Source organism: Salvelinus namaycush, unplaced genomic scaffold (assembly GCF_016432855.1).
Source record: "Salvelinus namaycush isolate Seneca unplaced genomic scaffold, SaNama_1.0 Scaffold1344, whole genome shotgun sequence".
Classification (NCBI taxonomy): domain Eukaryota; kingdom Metazoa; phylum Chordata; class Actinopteri; order Salmoniformes; family Salmonidae; genus Salvelinus; species Salvelinus namaycush.
This window is the reverse complement of record NW_024058058.1, coordinates 31398-56711: the sequence shown is the minus strand read 5'-3', so window position 1 is coordinate 56711 and position 25314 is coordinate 31398. Positions and strand designations below refer to the sequence as shown.

At 50.1% G+C, this 25314-nt stretch overlaps 1 protein-coding gene across 1 annotated transcript in view; it reads left to right on the top strand.

Annotated features, from left to right (window-relative positions):
- Positions 1-354: 354 nt before the first annotated feature.
- The window catches only part of LOC120036474 (inner nuclear membrane protein Man1-like), a 41033-nt gene continuing 16073 nt past the window's right edge, over positions 355-25314 (top strand). The window contains exons 1-5 of the mRNA XM_038982910.1: positions 355-1903; positions 8198-8238; positions 12176-12245; positions 14361-14520; positions 15293-15438. Coding sequence (XP_038838838.1) covers positions 355-1903; positions 8198-8238; positions 12176-12245; positions 14361-14520; positions 15293-15438 — 1966 coding nt within the window. The remainder of the gene's footprint in view (positions 1904-8197; positions 8239-12175; positions 12246-14360; positions 14521-15292; positions 15439-25314) is intronic.

Here is a 25314-nt window from a genome sequence, read left to right as displayed (position 1 = left end):
CATCTGCGACCCTGAGTACGTGACTAAACACAAATCGTATCTACAGTAGCTAGATGCGGCTATCACCAACCATGTATTTGATTGGATCAACCTTTAGACTCCCCTACGAGGTAAACCTCCAAAATCAATATTCATGTAAAACAATGTGTTTGTAAAACGACGCATTTACAATTCTGTCAGACACTAGATATAACCTGCTATTTAGACGTGACTGTTCTTATAGCAGGTCATTGAGACGCCTGCCCCCTGCCTGTAGACAGCTTTACTTACTCAGGATACGGTTTTTAGTTTTTTCTGTCTGGGTCTACTATTTGTTCGTCACTTCCGTCACAGCTTTGAGTTTTTCGAGCAAAAATGGCGACGGCGCAGCTAACGGACGATGAGCTTTTCTCTGAGTTAAAGAGCTTTGGATTCATTCCAGGCCCGGTTTCCGAGAACACGAGACCGGTTTATTTGAAAAAACTAAAGAAACTACGTGAGGAACAACAACAGAAAGGAACCAGGGCGGGGAAAAACCGAAACAGTGGCAGCATCATCAACAACAGTAGCGGCGGTGGCAACGGCAGCTACACAGCGGCGGGAGCTTCGGGATTCGGAGCCAGGCCAGCTAGCCGTGACGTCAAGCACCTGAGCCCTAGCAGTCGGAGCCCCAGTGGTCGACCGGTCCTGAACGAAAAGCGAACTGGTGGAGCGGGGAAGTTCGTATTGGGCTTTAGCTCGGACGAATCGGACGTGGACGACCCGAAGAAAAAACGAGGAGCGAACCACAGCGGTAGGAGAGACCGAGGCTCCGCGTACCAACAACAACAGCAGATCAGGTCTACAACGGGAGCTGCCTCCGCCACTCGAAAGAGCCTGGGAGTCGCTGTGAGTACCAGCAGCAACAACTCCTCTCCCACTGGGCTACTGGAGGAGAGGAGAAGCGGACCCGGTTCTCTCGGCTGGGTGGACCGGGGAAAATCGAGCCTCGAGGTCTCGCGGGCCGCGGAAGTGAAGGGTTACGACGAAGAGCCCGAAGAGGAAGGCGATTTTCAGGGGGAGACGGAGAGAGACAGTCGGTCTCTGAATGGGAACAGGGCGTCTTACTCACTGAACACCAGTAGTAAGGTAGTCGGGGATTACTCGGATTCGGAAGAGGAGGAAGAGGAAGAAGGGGGGATAATATATGGGCAGGACCGTCAACGAGACCGGCGTTTACAGCAACACTACTCCAGACGGAGTCACTCCTCCAAGCCGTCTCCCCACAGAAGTGCCAGGGGGTCAGAGAGCGGCCAGGAAACGACTTTAGGCATGGAAATCAGGCAAAATGACACGCCTGGCGCTAGTAGGAGTCGACTAGACATGATGGGAGGCCGGGAGGAGGATGAAGAGGAAGAGGGAAAGAAGCGAGGCCCCGGCGAATCGTCCCTGAGCGGGAGCTTGCTGCGACGCCATTACCCCAGGGGGGCCATCTACGTGTCGGCTGTGACTGGGGAGAGCGACCGCGGCAGCCCCGGGGAGAGCAGCGGCAACAATTCCCCGTCCTCCGCCTACAACAAAAACCACATCGACAGCGGGGATGGCGCCACTAGCAGCAGCAGTAGCCGATTCAGCATCGGCCTGAGACCACGGTTCTCCAACTACAACAGTCTATCCGCTACTTACCGATCCAACCATTCAAATCATAGCGGTCCCAACCATGCCTACAGCCAGGCGAGTCTCAAGCAGAAGCACACGGTGCCGGAGGATGAGCTGCTCCAGCAATTCAAGCGGGAGGAGGCGGGGTCGTCCACCGGTGGTTGGGGGTTCAGCGCCCACTACCTGTCCATGTTCTTGCTCATGGCCGCCTGCCTGTTCTTCCTCCTGCTCGGCCTCATGTATCTCCGGATGAGGGGGTCTGGAGCCTCTGAGGTCGATGTTGTCAGTAAGTATCCAGCCTAGTAAATGCAACTTCCTAAACATAGCTAGCTCGTAGTGTTTTGTCCCTCAATCCAATCCATCGTTCTGTAGTTAGGTTTACTGTGCAATTGTAGCATTCTATAACGATACTATTTGCTTCCAAATTGGAGTATAATATCAATATTTAAAACGTATTGATAACCAGCCCAGGTATTTTGTAATATTAGTGACTGACTGTCTAGATTCTGCTTTATACATTGCATGGCCAGACTTTTGCCTTGTGCCATGGACGTAATATGAAAACAATCTTAACAGAAGTTTTAAATTGCTACTCACATATTTTGAAATTGCTACATTCAGGTTGGGAGACAATAAGAAGAGATGTAAAATCTATACCCTCCAGAAATGATTTCCCATAGTTTATACTACAGTACATGTGTGTTTAGTATTCTGCACAGAGTCACTCGTTGTCTGACATGAAAATCAGTTATTTGCCTCTTAGTAGAAAATCACCACAGGGAACCTAAACGTTTAGGCCTAAAAACGATGATTTCATAGGACTAATTTGGTGTGTAAAGAAGCAGGCTTAGCAGTTGCCCCCCCCCCCCCCCCCCTTCAGCCATTCACACCTTCAGAGACAGGAAGTCCTACATCATCATTCTACATAGAGGGACTCTTCTTCTTTATGGAGGGTACAGCAGACATTTTAGCATGTCAGCATAGAAAGCTACCTCCATCCGTTGGCTTCCATAGCGAACGATCGGCCACTAGCCCGTTCAACCCCGCTGTGTGTGTGCTTCAGAGTATGCTCATAGAAATGACTCGATTTAAAGCCTTTTAATACAGATAGTGTAGTATTTACTGTGAGCTATTAAACCTATAGACCTAAGTAAATGACTAGCATTAGCCAAATCAGCAGGTAAGATGCCTATGCCTGAAGGAAAAAGGAAACCGCACACTGCTCTTGATAGTATCACCGATATTTAATAAGATTGGTCAGATGTGCGAGTGCCTTTTTGAAAGAGGCCTATGCCTGCCTGGACACTGCAGCTACACTCTCATGCTACCTCACAACTGCACCAGTAAGTGCTGTCAAAGCCACAAAACACATGAAATATTCAATAACCCATTCAGAAGCATTTTACAGTGCAGTTAGTTTCTCAGTTCACCTTCTCAGATAATAAAACAAATAGGGTCCTGACTTGTTGTGGTTTGAAGGGATCGGCTACATACATGCATATATATATACCCCCCGACCATTGTGTGTTTTAGACAAATTCATGCCTACAGCTTTTCATTCATTAAAGTTAAACCGTTCACTACAGGCTCTCTGTATAGGAAGCATTTCATGTGGGGAGAGCAAGTGAGGAAGTGTTGAATAATGGAAGGTGTCTGAGACAGATAGTGGTGGTGTCAGGTCACAGCAGAGACTGGGGCAGGCCGGGGGGAGCAGAGACTGGGGCAGGCCGGGGGGAGCAGAGACTGGGGGAGGCCGGGGGGGGGGGCAGAGACTGGGGCAGGCCGGGGGGGAGCAGAGACTGGGGCAGGCCGGGGGGGAGCAGAGACTGGGGCAGGCCGGGGGGGAGCAGAGACTGGGGCAGGCCGGGGGGGAGCAGAGACTGGGGCAGGCCGGGGGGGAGCAGAGACTGGGGCAGGCCGGGGGGAGCAGAGACTGGGGCAGGCCGGGGGGGAGCGGAGACTGGGGCAGGCCGGGGGGGGAGCGGAGACTGGGGCAGGCCGGGGGGGGAGCGGAGACTGGGGCAGGCCGGGGGGGGAGCGGAGACTGGGGCAGGCCGGGGGGGAGCGGAGACTGGGGCAGGCCAGAGCAGGGAGCTGGGATTGCTTCCAAATGTCACACTATTCCCTACAGGCCCTGGTCTAACATAGGGAATAGGGTGCCAGCGGCAGGTAGCCTAGCGGTTAAGAGCATTGGGCCAGTAAGCGAAAGGTCGCTGGTTCGAATCCCTAAGCCAACTAGGTGGGAAAATCTGTCTGTGCCCTTGAGCAAGTCACTTAACCCTAATTGCTCCTGTAAGTCTCTCTGGATAAGAGCGTCTGCTAAATGACTCAAATGTTTGTAAAATGTACATTTTAGATGCAGATGAGGAGCAGAGCAGGGAGTACAGAGTGACCGGTGATTTCCCTGTATAGGACACACACACCCCAACCACACTTACTGCTGTGTAGGTGCAGCAGGCGGTAGACACAAGCTAGGTTGCTCCAGCTCCCTCTGTCCCTGTTGGATTAGACACTAGCTAGGTTCCTCCAGCTCCTGTCCCTGTTGGATTAGACACTAGCTAGGTTCCTCCAGCTCCCTCTGTCCCTGTTGGATTAGACACTAGCTAGGTTCCTCCCTCTGTCCGTGTTGGATTAGACACTAGCTAGGTTCCTCCAGCTCCCTCTGTCCCTGTTGGATTAGACACTAGCTAGGTTCCTCCAGCTCCCTCTGTCCCTGTTGGATTAGACACTAGCTAGGTTCCTCCCTCTGTCCGTGTTGGATTAGACACTAGCTAGGTTCCTCCAGCTCCCTCTGTCCCTGTTGGATTAGACACTAGCTAGGTTCCTCCCTCTGTGTCTGTTGGATTAGACACTAGCTAGGTTCCTCCCTCTGTCCCTGTTGGATTAGACACTAGCTAGGTTCCTCCCTCTGTCCCTGTTGGATTAGACACTAGCTAGGTTCCTCCAGCTCCCTCTGTCCCTGTTGGATTAGACACTAGCTAGGTTCCTCCCTCTGTCCGTGTTGGATTAGACACTAGCTAGGTTCCTCCAGCTCCCTCTGTCCCTGTTGGATTAGACACTAGCTAGGTTCCTCCAGCTCCCTCTGTCCCTGTTGGATTAGACACTAGCTAGGTTCCTCCCTCTATCCGTGTTGGATTAGACACTAGCTAGGTTCCTCCAGCTCCCTCTGTCCCTGTTGGATTAGACACTAGCTAGGTTGCTCCATCTCCTGTCCCTGTTGGATTAGACACTAGCTAGGTTCCTCCAGCTCCCTCTGTCCCTGTTGGATTAGACACTAGCTAGGTTCCTCCAGCTCCCTCTGTCTCTGTTGGATTAGACACTAGCTAGGTTCCTCCAGCTCCCTCTGTCCCTGTTGGATTAGACACCAGCTAGGTTCCTCCCTCTGTCCCTGTTGGATTAGACACTAGCTAGGTTCCTCCAGCTCCTGTCCCTGTTGGATTAGACACTAGCTAGGTTCCTCCAGCTCCTGTCCCTGTTGGATTAGACACTAGCTAGGTTCCTCCAGCTCCCTCTGTCCCTGTTGGATTAGACACTAGCTAGGTTCCTCCCTCTATCCGTGTTGGATTAGACACTAGCTAGGTTCCTCCCTCTATCCGTGTTGGATTAGACACTAGCTAGGTTCCTCCCTCTATCCGTGTTGGATTAGACACTAGCTAGGTTCCTCCCTCTATCCGTGTTGGATTAGACACTAGCTAGGTTCCTCCAGCTCCCTCTGTCCCTGTTGGATTAGACACTAGCTAGGTTCCTCCAGCTCCCTCTGTCCCTGTTGGATTAGACACTAGCTAGGTTCCTCCAGCTCCCTCTGTCCCTGTTGGATTAGACACTAGCTAGGTTCCTCCAGCTCCCTCTGTCCCTGTTGGATTAGACACTAGCTAGGTTCCTCCAGCTCCCTCTGTCCGTGTTGGATTAGACACTAGCTAGGTTCCTCCAGCTCCCTCTGTCCGTGTTGGATTAGACACTAGCTAGGTTCCTCCAGCTCCCTCTGTCCGTGTTGGATTAGACACTAGCTAGGTTGCTCCCTCTGTCCCTGTTGGATTAGACACTAGCTAGGTTCCTCCAGCTCCTGTCCCTGTTGGATTAGACACTAGCTAGGTTGCTCCAGCTCCCTCTGTCCCTGTTGGATTAGACACTAGCTAGGTTGCTCCAGCTCCTGTCCCTGTTGGATTAGACACTAGCTAGGTCCCTCCAGCTCCTGTCCGTGTTGGATTAGACACTAGCTAGGTTGCTCCAGCTCCTGTCCCTGTTGGATTAGACACTAGCTAGGTTGCTCCAGCTCCTGTCCCTGTTGGATTAGACACTAGCTAGGTCCCTCCAGCTCCTGTCCGTGTTGGATTAGACACTAGCTAGGTTGCTCCAGCTCCTGTCCGTGTTGGATTAGACACTAGCTAGGTTGCTCCAGCTCCTGTCCCTGTTGGATTAGACACTAGCTAGGTTCCTCCAGTTCCTGTCCCTGTTGGATTAGACACTAGCTAGGTTCCTCCCTCTGTCCCTGTTGGATTAGACACTAGCTAGGTTCCTCCAGCTCCCTCTGTCCCTGTTGGATTAGACACTAGCTAGGTTCCTCCAGTTCCTGTCCCTGTTGGATTAGACACTAGCTAGGTTGCTCCAGCTCCCTCTGTCCCTGTTGGATTAGACACTAGGTTCCTCCAGTTCCTGTCCGTGTTGGATTAGACACTAGCTAGGTTCCTCCCTCTGTCTCTGTTGGATTAGACACTAGCTAGGTTCCTCCAGCTCCTGTCCCTGTTGGATTAGACACTAGCTAGGTTCCTCCAGCTCCCTCTGTCCCTGTTGGATTAGACACTAGCTAGGTTCCTCCAGCTCCTGTCCCTGTTGGATTAGACACTAGCTAGGTTGCTCCAGCTCCCTCTGTCCCTGTTGGATTAGACACTAGGTTCCTCCAGCTCCTGTCCCTGTTGGATTAGACACTAGCTAGGTTGCTCCAGCTCCCTCTGTCCCTGTTGGATTAGACACTAGGTTCCTCCAGCTCCTGTCCCTGTTGGATTAGACACTAGCTAGGTTGCTCCAGCTCCCTCTGTCCCTGTTGGATTAGACACTAGCTAGGTTCCTCCAGCTCCTGTCCGTGTCCTGCAGCCTGGTAAATAGAAGCTCTTCACTTCAGCAGACCGGACCAGGCTGCTGGTAGTCGGCTGATGAATGTATTGTAAGCCATGCAAATCATCCACAGAGTGAAGGGCACTGCCAAGTAAATAGATATAACACAATGCAAATTGCGAAATGGTGTTTGAACTGCAGACGCCCAGAGCTCTCAGTTGACCCCATTTGAAATTAAATGGGTCGAACTCATGTATGAATCCCCAACGGGCCTTGTTCTAAAGTAGTGCGCTACGTAGGGAATAGAGGGCCATTATGGACAGACGCCATTGGTTCACCGTCTGTAACGTTGTTAATGTGTTAATCATAGACTGTATTAATGTAACACCCACTACTTTAATGAATGTTTTAAGATAATAATACGTCTGTGGCTGTGTGCCAAGCAGGCAGCTCATCGTGTGTGTGTGTGTGTGTGTGTGTGTGTGTGTGTGTGTGTGTGTGTGTGTACAATGCTCACACTCACTAGCTCACCACAGCCCTGCTAATGTTGGTCTACATCCATCCTCGTGTTCAGACAGTGACTCACGTGTGACTCGACCGTCTGCTCTTCTCTCTCCTCAACCCTCACTGTGACCGTCTGCTCTTCTCCCTCCTCAACCCTCACTGTGACCGTCTGCTCTTCTCTCTCCTCAACCCTCACTGTGACCGTCTGCTCTCCTCAACCCTCACTGTGACCGTCTGCTCTTCTCCCTCCTCAACCCTCACTGTGACCGTCTGCTCTTCTCAACCCTCACTGTGACCGTCTGCTCTTCTCTCTCCTCAACCCTCACTGTGACCGTCTGCTCTTCTCTCTCCTCAACCCTCACTGTGACCGTCTGCTCTTCTCTCTCCTCAACCCTCACTGTGACCGTCTGCTCTTCTCTCTCCTCAACCCTCACTGTGACCGTCTGCTCTTCTCTCTCCTCAACCCTCACTGTGACCGTCTGCTCTTCTCTCTCCTCAACCCTCACTGTGACCGTCTGCTCTTCTCTCTCCTCAACCCTCACCGTGACCGTCTGCTCTTCTCTCTCCTCAACCCTCACTGTGACCGTCTGCTCTTCTCTCTCCTCAACCCTCACCGTGACCGTCTGCTCTTCTCTCTCCTCAACCCTCACTGTGACCGTCTGCTCTTCTCTCTCCTCACTGTGACTGTCTGCTCTTCTCTCTCCTCAACCCTCACCGTGACCGTCTGCTCTTCTCTCTCCTCAACCCTCACTCTTTATTTTTTATTTAACCTTTATTTAACGAGGCAAGTCAGTTAAGAACAAATTCTTATTTACAATGGCGGCCTACACTAGGGTAACTACACTAGGGTAACTACACTAGGGTAACTACACTAGGGTAACTACACTAGGTTATGAAAGACCATATTTCTGTGATGTATTCATTTACTGTCTGTCATTATTGTCCCCATAGCCCCCGTGTTTCAAATGTTGGATTAAAGGGGCGTGGTTGGATTATAATGTCTGTATTTTTGTTCTTTCCTCAGTTAAGAACCACCCGTTTGGCAGCGAGTTTGACAGTTCTTATGTAAGTATATTTTCTTACAATTTTGGCCCTAGTTTAAAGGCCGAGTTTGTTTCGCAGTCTAGCAATCAGGACCAAACATGAACATCTGCAGACCGCCCACTGCATTCTGGGACCTTACGAAACGGTGCTCCCTCCCACTACACGGTGCTCCCTCCCTCTACACGGTGCTCCCTCCCACTACACGGTGCTCCCTCCCACTACACGGCGCTCCCTCCCACTACACGGCGCTCCCTCCCACTACACGGCGCTCCCTCCCACTACACGGCGCTCCCTCCCACTACACGGCGCTCCCTCCCACTACACGGCGCTCCCTCCCACTACACGGCGCTCCCTCCCTCTACACGGCGCTCCCTCCCACTACACGGCGCTCCCTCCCACTACACGGCGCTCCCTCCCACTACACGGTGCTCCCTCCCTCTACGCGGTGCTCCCTCCCACCACGCGGTGCTCCCTCCCACCACGCGGTGCTCCCTCCCACTACGCGGTGCTCCCTCCCACTACGCGGTTCTCCCTCCCACTACGCGGTGCTCCCTCCCACTACGCGGTGCTCCCTCCCACCACGCGGTGCTCCCTCCCACTACGCGGTGCTCCCTCCCACTACGCGGTGCTCCCTCCCACTACACGGGGCTCCCTCCCACTACACGGCGCTCCCTCCCACTACACCTCGCTCCCTCCCACTACACCTCGCTCCCTCCCACTACACCTCGCTCCCTCCCACTACGCGGCGCTCCCTCCCACTACGCGGCGCTCCCTCCCACTACGCGGCGCTCCCTCCCACTACGCGGCGCTCCCTCCCACTACGCGGCGCTCCCTCCCACTACGCGGCGCTCCCTCCCACTACGCGGCGCTCCCTCCCACTACACGGCGCTCCCTCCCACTACACGGCGCTCCCTCCCACTACACCTCGCTCCCTCCCACTACACGGCGCTCCCTCCCACTACACGGCGCTCCCTCCCACTACACGGCGCTCCCTCCCACTACACGGTGCTCCCTCCCTCTACACGGTGCTCCCTCCCACCACGCGGTGCTCCCTCCCACCACGCGGTGCTCCCTCCCACTACGCGGTGCTCCCTCCCACTACGCGGTTCTCCCTCCCACTACGCGGTGCTCCCTCCCACTACGCGGTGCTCCCTCCCACCACGCGGTGCTCCCTCCCACTACGCGGTGCTCCCTCCCACTACGCGGCGCTCCCTCCCACTACGCGGCGCTCCCTCCCACTACACGGCGCTCCCTCCCACTACACCTCGCTCCCTCCCACTACACCTCGCTCCCTCCCACTACACCTCGCTCCCTCCCACTACGCGGCGCTCCCTCCCACTACGCGGCGCTCCCTCCCACTACGCGGCGCTCCCTCCCACTACGCGGCGCTCCCTCCCACTACGCGGCGCTCCCTCCCACTACGCGGCGCTCCCTCCCACTACGCGGCGCTCCCTCCCACTACACGGCGCTCCCTCCCACTACACGGCGCTCCCTCCCACTACACCTCGCTCCCTCCCACTACACGGCGCTCCCTCCCACTACACGGCGCTCCCTCCCACTACACGGCGCTCCCTCCCACTACACGGCGCTCCCTCCCACTACACCTCGCTCCCTCCCACTACACCTCGCTCCCTCCCACTACACCTCGCTCCCTCCCACTACACGGCGCTCCCTCCCACTACACGGCGCTCCCTCCCACTACACCTCGCTCCCTCCCACTACGCGGCGCTCCCTCCCACTACGCGGCGCTCCCTCCCACTACGCGGCGCTCCCTCCCACTACGCGGCGCTCCCTCCCACTACGCGGCGCTCCCTCCCACTACACGGCGCTCCCTCCCACTACACGGCGCTCCCTCCCACTACACCGCGCTCCCTCCCACTACACCGCGCTCCCTCCCACTACACGGCGCTCCCTCCCACTACACGGCGCTCCCTCCCACTACACGGCGCTCCCTCCCACTACACGGCGCTCCCTCCCACTACACGGCGCTCCCTCCCACTACACCTCGCTCCCTCCCACTACACGGCGCTCCCTCCCACTACACGGCGCTCCCTCCCACTACACGGCGCTCCCTCCCACTACACCTCGCTCCCTCCCACTACACGGCGCTCCCTCCCACTACACGGCGCTCCCTCCCACTACACGGCGCTCCCTCCCACTACACGGCGCTCCCTCCCACTACACGGCGCTCCCTCCCACTACACGGCGCTCCCTCCCACTACACGGCGCTCCCTCCCACTACACCTCGCTCCCTCCCACTACACCTCGCTCCCTCCCACTACGCGGCGCTCCCTCCCACTACACCTCGCTCCCTCCCACTACACCTCGCTCCCTCCCACTACACGGCGCTCCCTCCCACTACTCGACGCTCCCTCCCTCTACACGGTGCTCCCTCCCACTACGCGCCACACCCACTGACATTGAGGCTGCTAGGTAGCTAGGACACTGGCACACACTGTTCTTCGCCCCTGCCTGCAGAGCACTGCTTTCCCCCAGTTATTTTAACATTACGGCGAGGGTAATCACTACCCGGTAGGGCCACGCAAGAGCCGGGTTGGCGACACTACCTAGTGTCTTCCCAACCTATAAAGTTGAGGGGAAAAAGGAAACCGCACACAGTTTATTAAAGAGCAGTGATACTATCGAGAGCAGTGTGCGGTTTCCTTGTTCCTTCATCTTGTTCAACTGTTACCAGACACCTGCAAAAAAGATTGCTCGGATGTGCGAGTGCCTCTTTGAATTTCCAACCCATAAAGTTAACAGCACTGTGGGAAAGCAGTGCTCGGCAGACGGGGTCGAAGGACCCTGTTTACCGGTGTCCCCTAGCCTAGCTCGTTAGCAGCCTCCTTCAGTGTTTTTTTTCTCCGGCGGTTGGCATCCAACGTTGTTGCATTAGCGCCACCTGCTGTGCTGGAGTGTGGGCCAGAGGGGGAGCTAACAGCCTCAATGGCAGTGGGCACAGCATTTTAATAAGTGAGGCGTAGTGGGCGCGTCGTGTAGTAACTACGGTCTGCAGAGAGACATTATTGATTAGGTTTTGACGTTGGCGGGTAAGAAGTCGTCTCTCTCACCAGCCACGTTGGCAGGTGGGTCAGGACTTCACAGTGCAAACAATATAAATAGTAAAATATGATCACATTTTATAGCTAAATAAAATGCTGCAGTAGCATTCGGTCAAATTAACTTTAAAATTAAAGTCTACTTAAGTCAGACTTTGTCCTCGTATTTCTTGTCTGTTTTACATTTGTGTTGTTCACAAGCTTAGGTTGTTGTTTTCTATGTTTGAGTTTCAAGACAAGGTGCTAGTCAGACTCTCTCAATCTCACTGGGAACAAACATGGCGGCGTTACCGCGGTAACCTCCCACCCTTAAAGGGGCAGGTTACATCATATTTTAGTAAAGACACAAAATATTTCATGAAATTAAGCAACACACCACTGTCTGATTAGTAATATATTTATTGTTTAATGAACTTTAAAGCTTATCTGGGTTTTTTTGTTTGTAATTTTGGCAGAAAATCTGAGTGGCTGGTAGATATTTTGTTTTAAATCTACCTGCCACAGAGACTGGTTGACCAAAAAGTTAGTTTGAGGCCCTGCTAGCAAATACAGTGATATTGTTTATTTTTATTTAATTTAACCTTTTATTTAACTAGACAAGTCAGTTAAGAATAAATTCTTATTTATAATGACGGCCTACCAAAAGACAAAAGGCCCTCCTACGAGGGGCTGGGATTATATTGTAATGTAAAAGACTGAAAGATATATAGATTATATATAGTAGTCTACATGAAACGATGTCTTTTATACTGCCACACATGAGCATTTACCTGAAGAACATTTAATTATCTGTGTTACATTTAAATTAATAAATAGACTTTTTAGCACTACATATTGTATTGACAGATGTCTGTTTTACTGAGACTAAAATCTTGACTTGATATTTTTCTGGATTTCAGAACAAGACGGAGAAAGACACCATTCTGAAACTGCTGCTCAACCTTCACGACCACCTGGCTCATATTGCTGGTACGTTTAAGAAAGGAACTTTTCGGTAGCCAGAAGAGGACAGGCCACCTCTCAGAGCCTGGTTCCTCTCTCTAGGTTTATAATCTCTATCTGGTACAGCCAGAAGAGGACAGGCCACCTCTCAGAGCCTGGTTCCTCTCTCTAGGTTTCTAATCTCTACCTGGTACAGCCAGAAGAGGACAGGCCACCTCTCAGAGCCTGGTTCCTCTCTCTAGGTTTCTAATCTCTACCTGGTACAGCCAGAAGAGGACAGGCCACCTCTCAGAGCCTGGTTCCTCTCTCTAGGTTTCTAATCTCTACCTGGTACAGCCAGAAGAGGACAGGCCTCCTCTCAGAGCCTGGTTCCTCTCTAGGTTTCTTCCTAGATTCCTGCCATTCTAGGGAGTTTCTCCTAGCCGCCGTGCTTCTACATCTGCATTGCTTGCTGTTTGGGGTTTTAGGCTGGGTTTCTGTACAGCACTTTGTGACATCAGCTGATGTAAAAATGGCTTTATAAATACATTTGATGGAGACTCTTCCAGCCTTGGTTGTATGCTATGCTTAATTAGTTAGAATGTGTTGTTTTCAAATGAAGACCTCAGGGTATATACACAGTGTTTAAACCTCTTTCCATTACTGACTGACCAGGTGAATCCAGGTGAAAGCTATGATCCCTTATTGATGTCACTTATTAAATCCACTTCAATCAGTGTAGATGAAGGGGAGGAGACATGGATTGAGACATGGATTGTGTATGTGTGCCATTCAGAGGGTGAATGGGTAAGACAAAAGATTTTAAGTGCCTTTGAAACGGGTTATGGTAGTAGGTGCCAGGCGCACCGGTTTGTGTCAAGAACTGCAACGCTGCTGGGTTTTTCACACTCAACAGTTTTCCTGTGTGTGTCAAGAATGGTCCAACACCCAAAGGACATCCAGCCAACTTGACACAACTGTGGGAATCATTGGAGTCAACATGGACCAGCATCCCTGTGGAACGCTTTCGACAGCTTGTAGAGTCCATGCCCTGACGAATTGAGGCTGTTCTGAGGGAAAAGGGGGGTATAACTCAGTATTAGGAAGGTGTTCTTAATGTTTGGTCCACTCAGTGGGTGTTGTCTAATGACAAACACCTTTTTTACCTGTAATGATGACACTAACTGCTCAAGGATAGTTTGAAATCTCGGTGGATTACTGTTGAAATGAGGTGTCTGTCCGCCTGTCTGTCACCGCCCGCCTGTCTGTCACCGCCCATCTGTCTGTCACCGCCCGTCTGTCTGTCACCGCCCGTCTGTCTGTCACCGCCCGTCTGTCTGTCACCGCCCGTCTGTCTGTCACCGCCCGTCTGTCTCCGCCCGCCCGTCTGTCTGTCTCCGCCCGCCCGTCTGTCTGTCTCCGCCCGCCCGTCTGTCTGTCTCCGCCCGCCCGTCTGTCTGTCTCCGCCCGCCCGTCTGTCTGTCTCCGCCCGCCCGTCTGTCTGTCTGTCTCCGCCCGTCTGTCTGTCTCCGCCCGCCCGTCTGTCTGTCTCCGCCCGTCTGTCTGTCTCCGCCCGTCTGTCTGTCTCCGCCCGCCCGTCTGTCTGTCTCCGCCCGCCCGTCTGTCTGTCTCCGCCCGCCCGTCTGTCTGTCTCCGCCCGCCCGCCTGTCTGTCTCCGCCCGCCTGTCTGTCTCCGCCCGTCTGTCTGTCTCCGCCCGTCCGTCTGTCTCCGCCCGTCCGTCTGTCTCCGCCCGTCCGTCTGTCTCCGCCCGTCCGTCTGTCTCCGCCCGTCCGTCTGTCTCCGCCCGTCCGTCTGTCTCCGCCCGTCCGTCTGTCTCCGCCCGTCCGTCTGTCTCCGCCCGTCCGTCTGTCTGTCTCCGCCCGCCCGCCTGTCTGTCTCCGCCCGCCCGTCTGTCTGTCTCCGCCCGCCCGCCTGTCTGTCTCCGCCCGCCTGTCTGTCTCCGCCCGTCTGTCTGTCTCCGCCCGTCCGTCTGTCTCCGCCCGTCCGTCTGTCTCCGCCCGTCCGTCTGTCTCCGCCCGTCCGTCTGTCTCCGCCCGTCCGTCTGTCTCCGCCCGTCCGTCTGTCTCCGCCCGTCCGTCTGTCTCCGCCCGTCTAATAATAGGTGGTTTCTCTGCAGCTCACGTTAATGTTGTCCCCATCAGGCCAACATGACTGTACAGACCCGGAGCAGCAGCAGGCCAACAGGAGTCTGTCTCTGAAGGAAGCCTCTGACTATCTGGCGCAGCAGAATGAACAGTACCGTGACTGGGTTCTCCTCTCTCTGGAGTGGATCATACGGACAGGGGAGGATGTTGGCATACGGTAAATATTGTTTCTCTTCTCAGGTTCTCTGAAGTGAAGAGCATATCGGGTCGTGGTCATTAGGACACGCAGCAGAAAACAGAAATGGACATTTCATATTGTCCAGGTAGTTCCTCCCTGTTTGTCTGTGTTCTTGTGTTTGGTGCCTAACCCTGTTATCAACCCCTATGATGTATTCTCATACTAATGGACCCCCCCACCACCACCTTTCGCTCCCCCTCTCCTCTCCTCTATCCCCCCTTCCTTTCGCTCCCCCTCCTCTCTCCCCCCCCTCTCTCCTCTCCCCCCTTCCTTCCGCTCCCCCCTCCTCTCTCCCCCTCTCTCCTCTATCCCCCCCTTCCTTTCGCTCCCCCCTCCTCTCTCTCCTCTCTCCCGCTGCTCTCTCTCCCTCTCCTCTCTTCTCTCCCTCTCCTCTCTTCTCTCCCTCTCCTCCCCCTCTCCTCTCTTCTCTCCCTCTCCTCCCCCTCCTCTCTTCTCTCCCTCTCCTCCCCCTCCTGTCTTCTCGCCCTCCTCCCCCTCCTCTCTTCTCTCCCTCTCCTCCCCCTCCTGTCTTCTCGCCCTCCTCCCCTCCTCTCTTCTCTCCCTCTCCTCCCCCTCCTCTCCCTCTCCCTCTCCTCTCTCCTCTCCCTCTCCTCCCCCTCCTGTCTTCTCGCCCTCCTCCCCCTCCTCTCTTCTCTCCCTCTCCTCCCCCTCCTCTCTCCCTCTCCTCCCCCTCCTCTCTTCTCTCCCTCTCCACCCCCCCTGTCTTCTCTCCTCTCTTCTTCTCTCCCAGGCTGATCGGGGATAACCCAGAGGAGACAGTAGCGGAGGTGAGTGAGGTGACTCGTCTGGAGTCGACCCACCCCAAGATGTCCTTCTCCTGCCGCTTCAGAAGAGCCTTCTTTACAGTCATCCACAGGGTGCTGCTCATCCTATCAGGTTAGACATGTCTTCTGTCCTCCTCTTTACAGTCATCCACAGGGTGCTGCTCATCCTAACAGGTTAGACATGTCTTCTGTCCTCCTCTTTACAGTCATCCACAGGGTGCTGCTCATCCTAACAGGTTAGACATGTCTTCTCTCCTCCTCTTTACAGTCATCCACAGGGTGCTGCTCATCCTAACAGGTTAGACATGTCTTCTGTCCTCCTCTTTACAGTCATCCACAGGGTGCTGCTCATCCTAACAGGTTAGACATGTCTTCTCCTCTACAGTCATCCACAGGGTGCTGCTCATCCTAACAGGTTAGACATGTCTTCTGTCCTCCTCTTTACAGTCATCCACAGGGTGCTGCTCATCCTAACAGGTTAGACATGTCTTCTGTCCTCCTCTTTACAGTCATCCACAGGGTGCTGCTCATCCTAACAGGTTAGACATGTCTTCTCTCCTCCTCCTTTACAGTCATCCACAGGGTGCTGCTCATCCTAACAGGTTAGACATGTCTCCTGTCCTCCTCTTTACAGTCATCCACAGGGTGCTGCTCATCCTAACAGGTTAGACATGTCTTCTCTCCTCTTCTTTACAGTCATCCACAGGGTGCTGCTCATCCTAACAGGTTAGACATGTCTTCTCTCCTCCTCTTTACAGTCATCCACAGGGTGCTGCTCATCCTAACAGGTTAGACATGTCTTCTGTCCTCCTCTTTACAGTCATCCACAGGGTGCTGCTCATCCTAACAGGTTAGACATGTCTTCTCTCCTCCTCTTTACAGTCATCCACAGGGTGCTGCTCATCCTAACAGGTTAGACATGTCTTCTGTCCTCCTCTTTACAGTCATCCACAGGGTGCTGCTCATCCTAACAGGTTAGACATGTCTCCTCTCCTCCTCTTTACAGTCATCCACAGGGTGCTGCTCATCCTAACAGGTTAGACATGTCTTCTGTCCTCCTCTTTACAGTCATCCACAGGGTGCTGCTCATCCTAACAGGTTAGACATGTCTCCTGTCCTCCTCTTTACAGTCATCCACAGGGTGCTGCTCATCCTAACAGGTTAGACATGTCTTCTGTCCTCCTCTTTACAGTCATCCACAGGGTGCTGCTCATCCTAACAGGTTAGACATGTCTTCCACTCTAGGAATCAACTAGAAAGGGGACTTGTTGAAAGTAAAGATGTGGTGTATTTGAGGCATCAGGTAGCCTAGTGGTTAGAGTGTAGAGGCGGTAGGTAGCCTAGTGGTTAGAGTGTAGGGGCGGTAGGTAGCCTAGTGGTTAGAGTGTAGGGGCGGCAGGTAGCCTAGTGGTTAGAGTGTAGGGGCGGCAGGTAGCCTAGTGGTTAGAGTGTAGGGGCGGCAGGTAGCCTAGTGGTTAGAGTGTAGGGGCGGTAGGTAGTCTAGTGGTTAGAGTGTAGGGGCGGTAGGTAGTCTAGTGGTTAGAGTGTAGGGGCGGCAGGTAGCCTAGTGGTTAGAGTGTAGGGGCGGTAGGTAGCCTAGTGGTTAGAGTGTAGGGGCGGCAGGTAGCCTAGTGGTTAGAGTGTAGGGGCGGCAGGTAGCCTAGTGGTTAGAGTGTAGGGGCGGCAGGTAGCCTAGTGGTTAGAGTGTAGGGGCGGTAGGTAGCCTAGTGGTTAGAGTGTAGGGGCGGCAGGTAGCCTAGTGGTTAGAGTGTAGGGGCGGTAGGTAGTCTAGTGGTTAGAGTGTAGGGGCGGTAGGTAGCCTAGTGGTTAGAGTGTAGGGGCGGTAGGTAGCCTAGTGGTTAGAGTGTAGGGGCGGTAGGTAGCCTAGTGGTTAGAGTGTAGGGGCGGCAGGTAGCCTAGTGGTTAGAGTGTAGGGGCGGCAGGTAGCCTAGTGGTTAGAGTGTAGGGGCGGCAGGTAGCCTAGTGGTTAGAGTGTAGGGGCGGTAGGTAGTCTAGTGGTTAGAGTGTAGGGGCGGTAGGTAGTCTAGTGGTTAGAGTGTAGGGGCGGCAGGTAGCCTAGTGGTTAGAGTGTAGGGGCGGTAGGTAGCCTAGTGGTTAGAGTGTAGGGGCGGCAGGTAGCCTAGTGGTTAGAGTGTAGGGGCGGCAGGTAGCCTAGTGGTTAGAGTGTAGGGGCGGCAGGTAGCCTAGTGGTTAGAGTGTAGGGGCGGTAGGTAGCCTAGTGGTTAGAGTGTAGGGGCGGCAGGTAGCCTAGTGGTTAGAGTGTAGGGGCGGTAGGTAGTCTAGTGGTTAGAGTGTAGGGGCGGTAGGTAGCCTAGTGGTTAGAGTGTAGGGGCGGTAGGTAGCCTAGTGGTTAGAGTGTAGGGGCGGTAGGTAGCCTAGTGGTTAGAGTGTAGGGGCGGCAGGTAGCCTAGTGGTTAGAGTGTAGGGGCGGCAGGTAGCCTAGTGGTTAGAGTGTAGGGGCGGTAGGTAGCCTAGTGGTTAGAGTGTAGGGGCGGCAGGTAGCCTAGTGGTTAGAGTGTAGGGGCGGCAGGTAGCCTAGTGGTTAGAGTGTAGGGGCGGCAGGTAGCCTAGTGGTTAGAGTGTAGGGGCGGCAGGTAGCCTAGTGGTTAGAGTGTAGGGGCGGCAGGTAGCCTAGTGGTTAGAGTGTGGGGGCGGCAGGTAGCCTAGTGGCTAGAGTGTGGGGGCGGCAGGTAGCCTAGTGGTTAGAGTGTGGGGGCGGCAGGTAGCCTAGTGGTTAGAGTGTGGGGGCGGCAGGTAGCCTAGTGGTTAGAGTGTAGGGGCGGCAGGTAGCCTAGTGGTTAGAGTGTAGGGGCGGCAGGTAGCCTAGTGGTTAGAGTGTAGGGGCGGCAGGTAGCCTAGTGGTTAGAGCAGGGGTGTCAAAGTCAAATGGACGGAGGGCCAAATAAAAAATTTAGCTACAAGCCGAGGGCCGGACTGTTCGAATGTTCATTGAAAAATTTTTAAATGACGCATATAGTCTAGTGAACCTAATTGAACCTACTGAAAACCTAACAAATATATTCCAATATGATCAGATAAATAAAGCAATATTTTCTTATGGCTCTGTCAGTAATCTTTAATTTTCAACAGACACAAAAGACAAATTTCCTTTATATAAAAATCCCCATAACATGAACATTAAATGAAAGAAACCGGTATTCAAGGCACCATCAGTAGCCTATATTTTCTATTTTAGCAAAAGTGGGCTAAATTTACTTCAAAGAAAAAAACAATAATAGCAATTTTCTATCATCCACTCAACTGAAATATTTTTAAAATATAATTGGATTGAAATACAATAAAATAAAGTGCAAAAATCTAGCCTTTTGTAGCCTTTGTTCCATGTCCATATTCTTGTTTTTGTCCGCGTGTTTCGTTTCATAATGTCGTCTCAGATTATACTCTTTCAGTACCGCCACACTTTCTCCACACAGAAGACACACAGGTTTTCCAGCTACCTCCGTGAACATATACTCCGACTCCCACCTTGTTTGAAACCCCCGGTTCTCAGTGTCCACCTTCCGTTTTGCCATTTTTGATGGGTATCTGAAAGTTAATTTTACTGTGATGCTGACGACTGCTGTGCCAATAAATATTGAAATGAAGCAGCCTACTGCTCGGTGCGTCACCGTTGCATTGTGGGAAATGTAGTATTGGTGCGTGTAAAAGATCTGCGGGCTGCCGGCTTGCTGCGGTCTGCGGGCCGGTTCTAATAATAAATCAAGATCATCCCAGGGGCCGTAAAAAACCTTCTCGCGGGCCGGATGTGGCCCGCGGGCCTTGACTCTGACATATGTGGGTTAGAGTGTAGGGGCGGCAGGTAGCCTAGTGGTTAGAGTGTAGGGGCGGCAGGTAGCCTAGTGGTTAGAGTGTAGGGGCGGCAGGTAGCCTAGTGGTTAGAGTGTAGGGGCGGTAGGTAGCCTAGTGGTTAGAGTGTAGGGGCGGTAGGTAGCCTAGTGGTTAGAGTGTAAGGGCGGCAGGTAGCCTAGTGGTTAGAGTGTAGGGGCGGTAGGTAGCCTAGTGGTTAGAGTGTAGGGGCGGTAGGTAGCCTAGTGGTTAGAGTGTAGGGGCGGCAGGTAGCCTAGTGGTTAGAGTGTAGGGGCGGTAGGTAGCCTAGTGGTTAGAGTGTAGGGGCGGTAGGTAGCCTAGTGGTTAGAGTGTAGGGGCGGTAGGTAGCCTAGTGGTTAGAGTGTAGGGGCGGTAGGTAGCCTAGTGGTTAGAGTGTTGGGCCAGTAACCGAAAGGTTGCTAGATCGAATCCCCCGAGCTGACAAGGTAAAAATCTGTCGTTCTGCCCCTGAACAAGGCAGTCAACCCACTGTTCCTAGGCCGTCATTGAAAATAAGAATTTGTTCTTCACTGACTTGCCTAGTTAATTAAATAAAGTAAAAAAATAATGTATTCAGTTTTTTTAATGACAACCAGCTAATCTCTTCCTGTAAGTATTCATCTCTCTAGTGATTGGTCTGGTGTGAGGTGTATTCTACTATATGAAGTATCTAATCTAACCTTCTCTCTAGTGATTGGTCTGGTGTGAGGTGTATTCTACTATATGAAGTATCTAATCTAACCTCTCTCTAGTGATTGGTCTGGTGTGAGGTGTATTCTACTATATGAAGTATCTAATCTAACCTTCTCTCTCTCTAGTGATTGGTCTGGTGTGAGGTGTATTCTACTATATGAAGTATCTAATCTAACCTCTCTCTAGTGATTGGTCTGGTGTGGGGTGTATTCTACTATATGAAGTATCTAATCTAACCTTCTCTCTCTAGTGATTGGTCTGGTGTGAGGTGTATTCTACTATATGAAGTATCTAATCTAACCTTCTCTCTCTAGTGATTGGTCTGGTGTGGGGTGTATTCTACTATATGAAGTATCTAATCTAACCTTCTCTCTCTCTAGTGATTGGTCTGGTGTGGGGTGTATTCTACTATATGAAGTATCTAATCTAACCTTCTCTCTCTCCAGTGATTGGTCTGGTGTGAGGTGTATTCTACTATATGAAGTATCTAATCTAACCTCTCTCTAGTGATTGGTCTGGTGTGAGGTGTATTCTACTATATGAAGTATCTAATCTAACCTTCTCTCTCTCTAGTGATTGGTCTGGTGTGAGGTGTATTCTACTATATGAAGTATCTAATCTAACCTCTGTCTAGTGATTGGTCTGGTGTGGGGTGTATTCTACTATATGAAGTATCTAATCTAACCTTCTCTCTCTAGTGATTGGTCTGGTGTGAGGTGTATTCTACTATATGAAGTATCTAATCTAACCTTCTCTCTCTCTAGTGATTGGTCTGGTGTGAGGTGTATTCTACTATATGAAGTATCTAATCTAACCTTCTCTCTCTCTAGTGATTGGTCTGGTGTGAGGTGTATTCTACTATATGAAGTATCTAATCTAACCTCTCTCTCTAGTGATTGGTCTGGTGTGGGGTGTATTCTACTATATGAAGTATCTAATCTAACCTTCTCTCTCTCTAGTGATTGGTCTGGTGTGGGGTGTATTCTACTATATAAGGTATCTAATCTAACCTTCTCTCTCTAGTGATTGGTCTGGTGTGAGGTGTATTCTACTATATGAAGTATCTAATCTAACCTTCTCTCTCTAGTGATTGGTCTGGTGTGAGGTGTATTCTACTATATGAAGTATCTAATCTAACCTCTCTCTAGTGATTGGTCTGGTGTGGGGTGTATTCTACTATATGAAGTATCTAATCTAACGTCTCTCTCTCTCTAGTGATTGGTCTGGTGTGGGGTGTATTCTACTATATGAAGTATCTAATCTAACCTTCTCTCTCTAGTGATTGGTCTGGTGTGAGGTGTATTCTACTATATGAAGTATCTAATCTAACCTTCTCTCTCTAGTGATTGGTCTGGTGTGAGGTGTATTCTACTATATGAAGTATCTAATCTAACCTTCTCTCTCTAGTGATTGGTCTGGTGTGGGGTGTATTCTACTATATGAAGTATCTAATCTAACCTCTCTCTAGTGATTGGTCTGGTGTGAGGTGTATTCTACTATATGAAGTATCTAATCTAACCTTCTCTCTCTAGTGATTGGTCTGGTGTGGGGTGTATTCTACTATATGAAGTATCTAATCTAACCTTCTCTCTCTCTAGTGATTGGTCTGGTGTGGGGTGTATTCTACTATATGAAGTATCTAATCTAACCTTCTCTCTCTCTAGTGATTGGTCTGGTGTGAGGTGTATTCTACTATATGAAGTATCTAATCTAACCTTCTCTCTCTAGTGATTGGTCTGGTGTGGGGTGTATTCTACTATATGAAGTATCTAATCTAACCTTCTCTCTCTAGTGATTGGTCTGGTGTGGGGTGTATTCTACTATATGAAGTATCTAATCTAACGTCTCTCTCTCTCTAGTGATTGGTCTGGTGTGAGGTGTATTCTACTATATGAAGTATCTAATCTAACCTTCTCTCTCTAGTGATTGGTCTGGTGTGGGGTGTATTCTACTATATGAAGTATCTAATCTAACCTTCTCTCTCTAGTGATTGGTCTGGTGTGAGGTGTATTCTACTATATGAAGTATCTAATCTAACCTCTCTCTAGTGATTGGTCTGGTGTGAGGTGTATTCTACTATATGAAGTATCTAATCTAACCTTCTCTCTCTAGTGATTGGTCTGGTGTGGGGTGTATTCTACTATATGAAGTATCTAATCTAACCTCTCTCTAGTGATTGGTCTGGTGTGAGGTGTATTCTACTATATGAAGTATCTAATCTAACCTTCTCTCTCTAGTGATTGGTCTGGTGTGGGGTGTATTCTACTATATGAAGTATCTAATCTAACCTTCTCTCTCTCTAGTGATTGGTCTGGTGTGGGGTGTATTCTACTATATGAAGTATCTAATCTAACCTTCTCTCTCTAGTGATTGGTCTGGTGTGAGGTGTATTCTACTATATGAAGTATCTAATCTAACCTTCTCTCTCTCTAGTGATTGGTCTGGTGTGGGGTGTATTCTACTATATGAAGTATCTAATCTAACCTCTCTCTAGTGATTGGTCTGGTGTGAGGTGTATTCTACTATATGAAGTATCTAATCTAACCTTCTCTCTCTAGTGATTGGTCTGGTGTGAGGTGTATTCTACTATATGAAGTATCTAATCTAACCTTCTCTCTCTAGTGATTGGTCTGGTGTGAGGTGTATTCTACTATATGAAGTATCTAATCTAACCTCTCTCTAGTGATTGGTCTGGTGTGGGGTGTATTCTACTATATGAAGTATCTAATCTAACCTTCTCTCTCTCTAGTGATTGGTCTGGTGTGAGGTGTATTCTACTATATGAAGTATCTAATCTAACCTCTCTCTAGTGATTGGTCTGGTGTGAGGTGTATTCTACTATATGAAGTATCTAATCTAACCTTCTCTCTCTCTAGTGATTGGTCTGGTGTGGGGTGTATTCTACTATATGAAGTATCTAATCTAACCTTCTCTCTCTAGTGATTGGTCTGGTGTGAGGTGTATTCTACTATATGAAGTATCTAATCTAACCTTCTCTCTCTAGTGATTGGTCTGGTGTGGGGTGTATTCTACTATATGAAGTATCTAATCTAACCTCTCTCTAGTGATTGGTCTGGTGTGAGGTGTATTCTACTATATGAAGTATCTAATCTAACCTCTCTCTAGTGATTGGTCTGGTGTGGGGTGTATTCTACTATATGAAGTATCTAATCTAACCTTCTCTCTCTCTAGTGATTGGTCTGGTGTGAGGTGTATTCTACTATATGAAGTATCTAATCTAACCTTCTCTCTCTCTAGTGATTGGTCTGGTGTGAGGTGTATTCTACTATATGAAGTATCTAATCTAACCTCTCTCTCTAGTGATTGGTCTGGTGTGGGGTGTATTCTACTATATGAAGTATCTAATCTAACCTTCTCTCTCTCTAGTGATTGGTCTGGTGTGGGGTGTATTCTACTATATAAGGTATCTAATCTAACCTTCTCTCTCTAGTGATTGGTCTGGTGTGAGGTGTATTCTACTATATGAAGTATCTAATCTAACCTTCTCTCTCTAGTGATTGGTCTGGTGTGAGGTGTATTCTACTATATGAAGTATCTAATCTAACCTCTCTCTAGTGATTGGTCTGGTGTGGGGTGTATTCTACTATATGAAGTATCTAATCTAACGTCTCTCTCTCTCTAGTGATTGGTCTGGTGTGGGGTGTATTCTACTATATGAAGTATCTAATCTAACCTTCTCTCTCTAGTGATTGGTCTGGTGTGAGGTGTATTCTACTATATGAAGTATCTAATCTAACCTTCTCTCTCTAGTGATTGGTCTGGTGTGAGGTGTATTCTACTATATGAAGTATCTAATCTAACCTTCTCTCTCTAGTGATTGGTCTGGTGTGGGGTGTATTCTACTATATGAAGTATCTAATCTAACCTCTCTCTAGTGATTGGTCTGGTGTGAGGTGTATTCTACTATATGAAGTATCTAATCTAACCTTCTCTCTCTAGTGATTGGTCTGGTGTGGGGTGTATTCTACTATATGAAGTATCTAATCTAACCTTCTCTCTCTCTAGTGATTGGTCTGGTGTGGGGTGTATTCTACTATATGAAGTATCTAATCTAACCTTCTCTCTCTCTAGTGATTGGTCTGGTGTGAGGTGTATTCTACTATATGAAGTATCTAATCTAACCTTCTCTCTCTAGTGATTGGTCTGGTGTGGGGTGTATTCTACTATATGAAGTATCTAATCTAACCTTCTCTCTCTAGTGATTGGTCTGGTGTGGGGTGTATTCTACTATATGAAGTATCTAATCTAACGTCTCTCTCTCTCTAGTGATTGGTCTGGTGTGAGGTGTATTCTACTATATGAAGTATCTAATCTAACCTTCTCTCTCTAGTGATTGGTCTGGTGTGGGGTGTATTCTACTATATGAAGTATCTAATCTAACCTTCTCTCTCTAGTGATTGGTCTGGTGTGAGGTGTATTCTACTATATGAAGTATCTAATCTAACCTCTCTCTAGTGATTGGTCTGGTGTGAGGTGTATTCTACTATATGAAGTATCTAATCTAACCTTCTCTCTCTAGTGATTGGTCTGGTGTGGGGTGTATTCTACTATATGAAGTATCTAATCTAACCTCTCTCTAGTGATTGGTCTGGTGTGAGGTGTATTCTACTATATGAAGTATCTAATCTAACCTTCTCTCTCTAGTGATTGGTCTGGTGTGGGGTGTATTCTACTATATGAAGTATCTAATCTAACCTTCTCTCTCTCTAGTGATTGGTCTGGTGTGGGGTGTATTCTACTATATGAAGTATCTAATCTAACCTTCTCTCTCTAGTGATTGGTCTGGTGTGAGGTGTATTCTACTATATGAAGTATCTAATCTAACCTTCTCTCTCTCTAGTGATTGGTCTGGTGTGGGGTGTATTCTACTATATGAAGTATCTAATCTAACCTCTCTCTAGTGATTGGTCTGGTGTGAGGTGTATTCTACTATATGAAGTATCTAATCTAACCTTCTCTCTCTAGTGATTGGTCTGGTGTGAGGTGTATTCTACTATATGAAGTATCTAATCTAACCTTCTCTCTCTAGTGATTGGTCTGGTGTGAGGTGTATTCTACTATATGAAGTATCTAATCTAACCTCTCTCTAGTGATTGGTCTGGTGTGGGGTGTATTCTACTATATGAAGTATCTAATCTAACCTTCTCTCTCTCTAGTGATTGGTCTGGTGTGAGGTGTATTCTACTATATGAAGTATCTAATCTAACCTCTCTCTAGTGATTGGTCTGGTGTGAGGTGTATTCTACTATATGAAGTATCTAATCTAACCTTCTCTCTCTCTAGTGATTGGTCTGGTGTGGGGTGTATTCTACTATATGAAGTATCTAATCTAACCTTCTCTCTCTAGTGATTGGTCTGGTGTGAGGTGTATTCTACTATATGAAGTATCTAATCTAACCTTCTCTCTCTAGTGATTGGTCTGGTG